The 11,677-nt window shown below is 51.5% G+C and overlaps 1 protein-coding gene across 1 annotated transcript in view; it reads right to left on the bottom strand.

The window, feature by feature from the left end:
• Positions 1 to 220: 220 nt before the first annotated feature.
• ADAM19 (ADAM metallopeptidase domain 19) overlaps positions 221 to 11,677 on the bottom strand; it is a 70,370-nt gene continuing 58,913 nt past the window's right edge. The window contains exons 13-23 of the mRNA XM_054568120.1: positions 10,890 to 10,979; positions 9,957 to 10,152; positions 8,602 to 8,710; positions 7,072 to 7,276; positions 6,358 to 6,435; positions 6,141 to 6,249; positions 5,153 to 5,297; positions 4,230 to 4,314; positions 3,698 to 3,922; positions 1,105 to 1,257; positions 221 to 322 (exon numbers count right to left, since the gene is read on the bottom strand). Of these exons, the coding sequence (XP_054424095.1) occupies positions 269 to 322; positions 1,105 to 1,257; positions 3,698 to 3,922; positions 4,230 to 4,314; positions 5,153 to 5,297; positions 6,141 to 6,249; positions 6,358 to 6,435; positions 7,072 to 7,276; positions 8,602 to 8,710; positions 9,957 to 10,152; positions 10,890 to 10,979 (1,449 nt within the window). The 3' untranslated portion in view covers positions 221 to 268. The remainder of the gene's footprint in view (positions 323 to 1,104; positions 1,258 to 3,697; positions 3,923 to 4,229; positions 4,315 to 5,152; positions 5,298 to 6,140; positions 6,250 to 6,357; positions 6,436 to 7,071; positions 7,277 to 8,601; positions 8,711 to 9,956; positions 10,153 to 10,889; positions 10,980 to 11,677) is intronic.

The following is an 11,677-nucleotide window of genomic DNA, read 5'->3' as shown; positions in this document are numbered from 1 at the left end:
TCTCCTGCATCTGGATGCCCTGCCTTTCAACCCCAGGCCTGTATATTGCACAAAACAACGCTTGGATGCTATTGGATAGTGGTCCCTCTGGGCCTCCATGGAGGCTGGGCGGAGGGGGGTGCTAAGTCAAGAAGGAGATTTTCAGAGATGCGTGGTTCCAGGAGGAGGGAAGAGGGGAGGGGAGAGGGGGCTCAGAGGCGGCCAGACAGGCTTCTTCCAGGTTGTTGTTCAGAGTCCTCAAGGAAAGGGAGCAGCCCCTTTGGCAGGTCTAGATTCTTGAGCTAGTCATCCCCCCAGCCCTGCGGGATCTGTAGTCAGGAAACTGTGGAAAGAGAGGGGAGGGAGAGAGGTGTCAGCTACCTGCTGATCACGGGATCACGGGGAGCCGTCCTCTGGGTCTTGACAGGTCAAATGGGTGACAGCTGGTCTTCAAGAGGGATGGTTTCTCATGGAAGTCTGTGACACGTCTGCTAGGCCATCAACCCCACATGGTGGTGTCCCCATCCCGAGCTGACCGACAAGCCATCCCCCTCCCTCCCCGCAAAGCTGCAGCTCAGGCCGCAGATCTCCCAGAGCCCGCTGGGAACACGGGGAGTAAGCCAGCTTCCGCGCCTCCCCTACGGCCGACTCCTAGGACGGCAGCCGGAGACCACATCAGCCCTGGGAAGAGGTCATAAGAGGAGTCATTTGTACACGTCCTATCACAGGCTGGTAGTTTATGTAAATTAACTGCCTTGACCTTCACAGCAACCTGGGGAGGTTGGCTTCGAGCTTCTCATTGCCTCTTTCCAGGAAAGGAAACAGACCTACGAGGGTGACTTGCTCAGGGCCACCCAGCTAGTCCATTGCAGATCCAGGTGCAAAGCTGTCATAGGTCATGTTTCTAAGTATCACCTTTCACATGGAACAAAAAAAAAAAAAACCATCACCTATTTAAGGGAGAGTCATACAGACACCAAGGAACACTAAGCTTTTGTCCTTGGCCTTTTTTCTTGGCTTAGCCCTACAACAAGAACATGAACTCGGAAGGTTTTCTCAACCACAGTCTTGTCCCCGGGAGCCCTCTGGCTTCGGCTTTTACCTCGCGGACTTCCGCAAACTCACCTTTGGGGCAGATGCTACCAGAGGCCGAGCGCGCTGAGAGACGGGGGCAGAGGGCAGCAGGACGGAGGTGCCGCCTGGCCGGGGCAGGTTCTTGCGGCCGGGCACCGGGTTAGCGGGGAGAGCCTTCTGGGGTGGCCGAGGCCTGGAGAGATCCTGGGGAGAAAGCCACAAGCCTTACTCAAAGCCCGAGGGGCCCGTTCAAAGGAAAATGTTCCCAATATAATTACAGACCAAAATCCGATGAGAAAGGGGATATACTATACTCTATGGTCCTGTTTAAAAAGGGATTGTGTGCATGTGTGTTTTAATGCTCAGGAAAAAGCCTTTTGGAAGGCAAATTGGCAAGTTGGAAGCCTCTATTAAAATTAGAAATAACCATTCCCTATCTCACATCTAATAATTCCACTCCCTATTACCCACGTCAGAGAACTACCTGCACAGGCACACCAAAGTAAAATAAGGACATGCCTTGCAGCACTGTCTGTGACAGCAAAAGAAACAATAAATAACCCTAATTCCCATCAAAGGCACATCACTGAGTTTGTCCAGAGACATGTGATGCAGAGGTTAGAGAGAATGAAGTAGTCGATGTGTGCTGATCTGGAAAGGGGACCGAGAGTCACGAAGCCGATGCACAAGCTACAGAGGACAGTAGACGTGAAACACACCCGCGGTCCCCAGTGTAAATACATCCGTACAGAGAAAGTCGGGAAGGGCACAGACCAAACTGGCAGCAGAGCTCGGGGATGGGGTGTGAGTGGGAGGGGGGTCGCCCAGGTGAACTTGGAATTTTTTCAGTAAGACCACGTGTGGGTGTTCCCTGTGGTTGGCTATGGCGGGGGCACAATGAACAGGAATTCTTTCCTCTCTGCTTTTATATCACCTTCTTATTTTATCACCTTCTCACCAAGACCTTCCCTGACCACCTTATTTAAAATGACAACACCTGCACCTGTGGTCGCCCCCAACCGACCGGCCACCCAGCGCCCTGGGGGGAAGGCTGACACGGTCCTCATTCAACAAGCCTCCAGTGTGAGTTTTTCAGGAACAACGGTCCGAACCGACCGCCCCTTGTCTCTCCTCCCGCGCTCTGTCCCCGACACACCCTGTCTTCCTGTGTCATGCTCTCCCCTCTTACTACCCTTCTCTCCTCTCCCTCTGTCACGGGCCCCCTCAACTTCATGTGTTGTAGCCCCAACCCCCAGCACCTCTGAACCGCGCTGTCTTTGGAGACTGGAGACATGGTTTAAAAAAGGTGGTTAAGTTAAAATGAGGCCCTAATCCAATCTGACTGGTGTCTTTAAAAGAGGAAATTTGGGCACACGGGGAGACCTGGGGGCACACATGCACAAGGAAGGGCCTTATAAGGACACAGAGAAGCCAAGGAGAAAGGTCTTGGATGAAACCACATCTACTGACACCTCGGTCTTGGATGTTCAGCTTCCAGACTGTGAGAAATAAACTTCCGTTGTCTAAGCCGCTCTGTGGTATTTGCTGAGGCTGCCTGAGCAGACGAGTGCCCTCCTGCCTTCTGGCCCTTCCCCCTTGCTCCCCCACCTCCCCTGTCTCTCTCAGCTTCTCCCCTCCCCTTCTGCACAGCTTCTCCCCCCACCCGTGCCCCAGACGGGAACACGGGAAAGCAGAGGCCTCACCTTAGCGGAGAACCAAGCCGGATGCTCTCAGCCCTGCCAAACTGTGACACTGCCTGCGCCCTGGGGGCCCTCTGAGCCCGGCTGCCAACACCGCAGCCCTAGGTTCAGAGACAGGCTGGGCTTCCAGGGAGGCCTCTGGACGGTGCCCAAGAAAAGCAGTCCCGGGAGGAAAATAAGCAAATCCCCTGCTCCCCCGTGGGGTCACACCCAAAATACACAGCTCGACTCGGGAAGGCAGCAGGTCCGGCCACCGCCCTGGAAACATCTGTGTGTGAGCTGCGGGAGCTCTGCCAGGAGGTATGGCTGAGCCATCAGAGCCCAGACACGCCGGGGGAGCAGGCGGCCGAGCACCGGGATGCGGACGGCCCGATCCCATGCCCGCTTCCCAGAGCCCCCTGCCCCTGACCGGCCCCACAGTGAGCCAGGCCTCGCAAGACGTCCTGCATCAGCCCTTCTGACTAGCGGAAAGCTCCGATAGGTACACTTTAGGAGGTAATTCCTAAGACGAGAGAACTATGAGGCCACCAAACTCAGCCTCGGGGGTCAGAGAAGGCTCCTTGGGAGACAAGGCATCTAAGAGGAGATCTGAGCATGAAGGGGAGCTCGGTATTCAGAAGGAAGAAAGTGTATCAGGCAGAAGCAACAGCATTTGTGAAGACCTAGAGAAAAAGACCACAGGGAACTGAATGCAGCTAATTTTGGATGGAAGGTGGTAGTGGCTTGTCATAAAATAGGCCAACCAGGGAGGAAATCCTCCCTGGTTCAGGGGCTGCCTGGGGAGTGTATTTTCCCTTAGCCTTTGCCCTTACCCCATAGCTTCCAGAAGGCAGAAATGGCAGTCAGCTCAGACTCAGCGAGTTCCCTCCTTGGTCTCCTGTCATTGCCGGTGGCCTTAAAAGCAATGAACGCCCCCAGCCCAGGGTTGGTGAGAAGCCACTTACCTGGGAGAGGACACAGTTCGGTGGGGGGGGCATTGGCCGGCTTGGGGGGGGCCTCCTGGGTGACTCCTTCCTCTCTATTTGGGACGCGGCCCCAGGGGGGTTCCTAGGGGCCCGGATGAGGTGTGCTGGCAATGGCATGGGAGGGGACCCGCCATGCAGATAGTCCGGAGGGGGCCGTGGGGGAGGCTGAGGGGGCTTCCGCAGAGTTTCAGGGGTGTTGGTCACCTGTGTGCATAAGACAAGGAACATCTAAGGCAAAGGAACCCTCGATGCACTTGAGAACTCACGGGTGCCCCTGTGAGATGACCAGAGGCCGAGGGACAGCAAGGTGACTTGTTAAATCCCAGGGATCCCAGAGGTCAGATGCAACCTTTACATTCACTAGGGGATGTCAGAGCCAATTGGATGTTTTTGATGTCAATAAAGTGGCTTTTATTATCAATCTCAAGGGGCCACAGAGGCTCTTAAGAAAATCCAACAGGGTCTTGAGGATAAAGGAAAAGTAGCAAAGTTCGAGGGGCAAAGCCCTTACCTTTCGCTTGCCCTGGGGGGTCTGCAACTTGAACGTTGGGTTGGCATGGCCAGTTCCGCTGTTCTGAGATACCCTGAAGGGACAACTAACAACAAGGAATGGCGTAAGAAGGGAAGGGGGTTGACCATCGAGGGTCGGTGCCTGACTCCTCTGACCCAAGCACAGCTAGTAAACAGCTGAATCCTCCCCCCAATCTGCTCTGGAGAAAGTGGGATTGGTCTCCTGAACCCCAGCCTCCTGGGTGTGAAGAGAAGCGTGGCCAATGGAGAACTCCCAGGGAAAAGAGTGGGCTTTATACAAAGCAGGGTTTTCCTTGGCACCTTCTCTTCACCCTTTCAAGACCTTTCTCCCCCAAGGAGACAGTGGGATGTCATCAGCCACCAATTAATCCCCCTTAGGTATCGATTCACAAGGACCTGGGATTTAAAATCCCCTCCAGGGCGAGTGTAATTTAACAATAGGACTCAGAGACTAGACGTCTTCCCCATCCCAAGGAAGGAATAGCTTTAAAAAAAGAAAAGGTTTAGTCTTTGTCTTGAGTCGAAGTCCAGCCACTCCTGGAGTGCCTTGGGCTAGTCATTCTTTCCCTGTTGCCTCAGTTTCCAGCTCTTTAAAATGGGGAGCAAATCAATTAGATAAAGAGTGGGAAACAGATTTCTTCCACTTGAATTGGTTGGGGACATTCTGCTGAGAAGGACTCTGAAGTGGAGGCCAGGCTCAGTAGAGGACCCTTCCAGCAAAGTCAGTGAGCACTGTCTGCCATGGCCTTGGAGCACAGCCAGGGGGCGGGAGGTGGTGTGTGCGCCCTGCACTGGCCTTCCCTTAATTAGACCCATCAGCAGCAGCTTTTCCACCCAGTCCTGCTCACAGGAAGCTCTGTGATCCACAGTGGACCCCAGGCCCTCCACGGAGCCCCATCCCACCTGAACTGTTGCCTCAGCTTGGAGGGAAGGGCGAAGGGCTTGAGGTGGCTCAGTTTGCTGTTCTGTTTGCAGCAGTGGTAGATCAGCACCAGGACCGCCAGCACGAAGATGGCCGAGAACACTCCGGCAAGCACAGGACCCACACCTTCCAGAGGCAGAACCCAAGAGGCTGAGAAGGGTCTGGGCCACCACAGCGGATTTTAAACAACATGTTCTGATTCATCTCCAGATACTGATTTGCATTTAATGTGTATTACTTATTTTAACTTAAAAATTATAATAAAAGTAATTGTTAAAAGGCTTGGACACCAAAGGGTTAAAAATCCTTACGATTTCCAATAAAAGCTGTGCATTTTTCTGAGTGGTTCACAATTTTAAGCTTTGTTCAAACCGGGGCGTCCAAACTGCTACCCACAACCTGTGGCCTACAGGCTGCATGCGACTCAGGACGGCTATGAAGCCGGTCCATCACAAAATCATAAAGTTACTTAAAACATTATGAGATGTTTTTGTGATTACTTGTCATAATGTATTTAATGTGCGGCCCAAGACAACTGTTCTTCTTCCAGTGTGGCCCAAAGATGCCCAAAGGTTGGCTACCCCTGAAAGGGAATCTAAACCATTATAATGTGCTCCAGGTTCATGATTACTTTTAAGTGGCTGAGGAGGACTGGTTGCCACCCCGCCCCACCCCGAGAAGGATGAGATCATTCAATATCCTACAGCCTGCCTCAGCTTCGCTCTAAGAGGACTCACTCTCCTCAGTAGAAACGACAGAGAAAGAGCAATGGAACTGAGCCCCAGGCGGCTGCCAGATGCAGCTGCTCCCCCCACCTGGCCCCTCTTTCTTTTGTTTCCCCCACCCCCCTGTACAAAATCTGGATAATGAAGCTGATTTGTTATCCCTCCGCAAGAGGCCGCCTGCTCCCACGGCGCCCACCCCTCCTCACAAAGGTGGGCAGAGGCCCCGAGCAGGCCGGGCACTCACCCTCCGGGGGCATGGGCCCGCTGTCGACGCTGCCCCCCTGGCCCGGCGTGTCGCAGAAGGGTGGCGCCCAGCCCGGGAAGCAGTGGCAGTTCTGGTTGTTGTTGCAGACCTGGAGGGAGGGCCGGGCGAGGCGTCAGCACCCTGGAGAGCGCCGGCCTCCCACAGGGCCCGCCCCGGGGACCCCAGCGCCGGGCCCCCAGGCCCTGGGCACACGTACCCCGCGGCCGTTGCACTTCTTCCCACAGCCTGCCGTTTCGAAGAAGGACGTGTTCCTGCACTGGCCCTCGAAGCAAATCTGCAGCGAGGAGGAAACCGGCCGTCAGCTCAGCCTAGGACACGCAGGACTCAAAAAGGCAGCCCCCTTCGGGTTGCCACGGTGAAAATGTGAAAACCGGAAAAGCCAAGGGCTGGACAGCAGTTAACCAACTTCCATGATTACTTTTGCGATTAGTGAGAAAACAACAAATATTATATTGTTAAATCACTATATCTGATGATAAATTTGTGTTATTATACCCTATAGTATTATATGTTGGTTATATGTCAGTCACTTAATTGTATATTATGTACAAATTAAATATTAAACTTCAAAACAATGATGATGGTGACAGCAGTCTACTCTGTGCCAAATACTGCGCCGGGCGCTTTGTGTGTGTCTGCGTTTTTTTAAGAATTTCATTCTCATAGGTAACTCCGAGATGGGTGCCCCTATCTTCCTCAAGCTTGCCTGGCTCCTGGTCTAGTCCATCTCTTAATTCATAAGATAATTAATGACAAGGACAAAAGTGACATGATAATGGCTAGCCCGGCGAGGCACAGAGATGCTGGGCAAGCTGGGCTTTGAGCCCAGGTGTCCTCCCTCTAGAGCTCACGCTTCTCAGTCACCGCCCTCTGCAGCCCAGCCCAAGTGAAGTGGCAGGAAGGGACTCACATGGTTGTGACCACACTTGGTTCCGGTCATCACCAGGCCAGGGTCCAGAATGTCACCCTCATCTCCGGGACTTCGATAGACGTGGGTGCCCCGACAACGGATGTGCCTCCCATTCATGATGATGGTGGTGTCGATGGACACCGCGTTGGACTCCAGCGGCTGGGCCTCAGAACTCTGACACTGGATCTTCCCACACTTGGCATCTCTGGACAGAGAGAGAGAGAGAGAAAGAGAGGAGGTCAAATCAGAGGCTAGGGAAGACCTGGGGCATAGAAGAGCTTAGCTTTTCTTGACCAGGACAGCAGGCTTCCAAGCCTGGGGAAGGGGCAAAGGGGCAATGCGCATGCTCTAGGGACCCAACAGGTGGACTTAGACCAAGAGGAGGAAACAGGATCCTTGTCCCCAAGCAGATCCAGGCCTAGAGCTGGCCATAGGGAGTCCTCTTTACTGCAAGGACAATGGCCTGAATGGAGCAACCTGTCCCCCTATGGCCCTTGCACCCCACACACCCAGGTGCTGCAACCAGAAGCCTGGTGTCATCTCAGACTCCATTCTCCCTTAATCTCAGGTTCAAGCAATTTTTAGGCCCCGTCACTCCTCCCTCCTATACATCAACCCGAACTCACACCATCATCCTCTCTTATCTGGACACCAGGACACTGATCTCTCTGCCTCCAGTCTTGCCCCATTGGAACCTAATTTCCAAATTGCTCTTGAGTCAAATCCAAACTTTCTCAGCCATGTGTTCAAGACTGTTTATGATCTGGTCCCTGCTTCACTACTGATCTCATTTCTAAGCAGCCCCCTCTACACTGCACCCCAACATTAGACTTCATATCAAATTGTTATCAGTTCTTTGACCACCGGTTTCCCACTTCTCATCTCTCTGCCCAGGACCCTCTCCCATGTCCCAGCACCGCTCTCCGCCTGATCCACCTGGAGAGCTGGTCCAGCTCTCAGCTTAGGCGTAACTTCCTTTGGGAAACCACCTCCACCCACTAAGATCAGGTTGGGTGGTTCTCTCCCCATGTCCGTCATCGCACTGCATTGTTAATTTAAAGTGCCATGTACTCAGCACAGTATCTGGCACATGGTAAACCCTCAACAGAGAGGGGACAGGTGAGCAGATGGATGAATACGTGGATGGGTGGCTGGTTGGCTGAAGTGAATGAATGAATGAATGAATGAATGAGTTAATGAACGATGGGCTGTTCAGATAAGGGTATAATTAGCACCCTCCAGAAGTGACTCAAGAAGGCTGACTCCCTGCCCTACTGTAGGAAGGTCCCCAAAGCTTCCTGACCAGCTTTCTAGGAAGCACTGCTGTCCACACCCTCCCTCTGGCTTCCTTAGGGCTGAGCGGGGCATTGTCCCACGACGGGCCTGGAAGAGACGGCTGCCTCCAAACAATGTATTTAAAGGCCCAGCTCTGGGCCAGCCAAGCCGCTGGGCTGGGTGGATGTGAGGAGGACAGAGCAGGAATTGTTTTGTTACCCCCTCTTCGCATGGGGTCTGCCCTACGGTCATCACCTCAAGTTGCACTTCTTGTGTTTCCCATTCATGTCCTTCCCACAGTTTCCAAAGGTGTCCCCTGCCACATTCACCTTCTCGAAGCAGAGATCAGGAGCAGGCCGGGCTCCTGAGTGGGCAAGAAACATTTATCAGAACACTAACCAACTTGAGCAGAACTCAGAAGCCCTTCGCAGGGCAAAGCTAGTCCTTGGTAAAGGGTCAAGGTTAAGAAAGCTTTTTGCGAGAGAATATTTAGCCTTTTCTTCCTGTATCCCCTATTAGCTTATTCCATTCCTACTCATAGAAACAGGTTTTATATCAGTTCTTTATGCCTTATTGAGGTTTTATATCTGTGGGTTTGTATGTTAAGCCTTTTCTTTAATAAAGAAGACTTGTCCTTTTTTAGGACTTTAAAAAAATAAGTAATACATATGCAAAATTCTAAAGAAATAAAGTATGTCTTGGGAATTTTTCTAACTAGTCATTTCAGTTCTTACTTCCCTATATTCTGGAGAAGTAATCATAATTAACATTGTGTCTTCTACAGACATCTATATATCTTTGAGATATCATTCTTGTGTATCTTTTAGAAATAATTTCTCTAGTAAAGAATGACAGCATAGTCTATACACTGTTCTGCTGTTCACTGAACTCATTGTGGGAGATGATTTTATTTAGTGCACACAGAGCGCCTCCTTTTATTCAGCTGCATCATGTTCCACTGTATGGATGGATCCGAATTAATTTAGTTGGTCCCTATGGTGGATGTATATAGTTATTACTATAACTAACAACACTGTAATAATTATCCTCATAAATTTATCTTCACATACATGTTCAAGCACAACGGAAGATACATTCCTAAGTAGTAGAATGGGTAGGTCCAATGAGTGCATTTAAAATTTTTATATCTCCAAATTGCTCTCTACGGGGGTTGTACCTGTTCCCCCACACTCTCCACATCACTGTATTATTATTGTTCTTGTTGTACTCTTATAATATTTACATTATGATAGTAACCCTTCAGTCTTTGCCAATCTGATATATAAAAAATCCTATCTTACAGTGGTTATAATTTGATTTCATTTGATTTGATTTGATAACATGAACGAGGGCAAACATCTTCTCATAGGTACAGGCCGTTTGCATTTCCTTTTCTGCCTCCACCCTCTGCCCACTTTGCTTTTCGATTATTCTCATGCATTTCCTTGCTCTGAGAGCTGAAAGCATCGAGGAACTGGGAGGAACACAGTCCACTGTCTCTCCCTGACTGTCTGCCCTGACCCGAGAGTACTACTTAGAGAGGCTGTTTTGAAGCCAAGATTCTATGCTCAGCATGGGGGTGGGGGAACCGCACACCCCGGCACACTTACCAGGCCCCCACAGCTGCTGGCACTGCTTCTGGTAGGTGAGGCACATGCCGTTGTAGCAGTAGGCCTGGCCGCCCTCGCAGGGGGTGCCGTCCATCTGGTAGAAGTTGGTGGGACAATGGGGAGACTTGCCTGTGCAGAACTCCGGGAGGTCGCACTGTCGGGCCTGCTCACGGCACAGTGTGCCAGGGGCCAGCAGCTGAGCCGCGGGGAAGAGGCAAAAACATCAATCTTTTGCCCCCCTTCAACCCTCCCAGCCACTGGCTTGTGCGCATCACTCTGGTGGAACAGGATTTCCCATTACTACCATTTTACGTGACCTCATTCGTTCAAAGTGTTGTTAACCTTCTCATGTGAATAGTGACCTGAGTTTTCCAGGTGTTTTCAGAAATGCTCACTCACTTCCTCTTCATGAGAAGTAGGTAAGAAATAACATTTATGCAACAATTTACACCTGACTAAGTGCTTCAGTAATAATGCCTACTTTTATGGAGCTCCCACTTAAGTGCCCCATACAAATAGGACTTCATTTAGTTTTCACGACAGTTTTATGTAATATAATTATCTCTGTTTTATAAATTATAAAACCTGAGGCAGAAGGGGATAAGCAATGTGTCCAAAGTCTCATGGTGAGTATATGGCAAACAAACCAGGCCCATTAATACACACACACACACACATATTATAAACTCGCATATACAAATATACAGACCCATTCATGCATATACATCCAAATCATCCATATACACATTTTCCCCTGAACATCTACATGTACACCCATGGGGTGCTCATTCTGTGTTAAGGGGGTCCCAGTTCCATGTTTCTGAAATTTTGAGGTCCCCTCTTCCCCAAGACGGAGGCTGTGTCCCGCGCCTCACCCCCAGCAGAGCATTGGGCTGTTAAGTCAGAACCCTGGGTCGGGGAAGGGCCACTTACCTTACACTGGTGACAGCAGGCGCCATGGGCACACTCGGCCCCTTGTCTCAGGGTGCAATTAGAGGCATTGCAGCAAGGGTTTCTACATTCCTGGGGGGGCAAAGGGAGCGGTGTGAGCCTCTGGGGCGGGAGCGCCTGAGACGGGGGTCTGGGCAGGGGCGGGGCCCTCCCCGGCCTCCCGCATCTCCCCGCCCCCGCCCCCATGCCCCTGGAGCCCCGGCTCCCTAGAAGTCTGTACCGAAAAAATCACTTTATAGCTTAATTGCTAAGGTAATGTGTATTAACTGCAGAAATATACATATATATACGTGTGTATATGTACACACACACACACGCAAAATCATCAGTAACACCACAACTGAGACACTACTCCATTCTGAGCATGGCTATTTTCCCAGGCATTTTCCCGTGTACATAAATAGAAACATACACTTATTTTATAAAATCACAGTATCCACGCTGCTCTGTAACGTAATATAATATACACGCTTCTCCTGGTAGTCATGTATCCTTCCAAATCATGATTTTCAGCACAGCGTTACACTGTATGGGAATTCTGTGATGTGTCTTTCTTGCCCTCAACGGAACACCCCAAGATTCTGTCTTCTGTGCTGCTGCCTCTGTGCCCCACCCCCCACCCTCACCCCCGGCCTTACTCTCCCATAGAAAGAGGCCGTCGGAGCAAGGGTGTCCGGCGACGAGCCTGAACGCCGCCGTTCGGCCAGCTCCCGGGCCTGCGTCCCCAGCCGTCTCCCACTCAGCCTCCCTGGCCTGGGCCCTCCCACCGG

Source organism: Pteronotus mesoamericanus, unplaced genomic scaffold (assembly GCF_021234165.1).
Source record: "Pteronotus mesoamericanus isolate MK-2021 breed Mesoamerican mustached bat unplaced genomic scaffold, CSHL_Meso_final contig_2, whole genome shotgun sequence".
Taxonomy (NCBI): domain Eukaryota; kingdom Metazoa; phylum Chordata; class Mammalia; order Chiroptera; family Mormoopidae; genus Pteronotus; species Pteronotus mesoamericanus.
The sequence above is the reverse complement of the archived record's forward strand: the minus strand, read 5'-3'. Positions and strand labels throughout refer to the sequence as shown.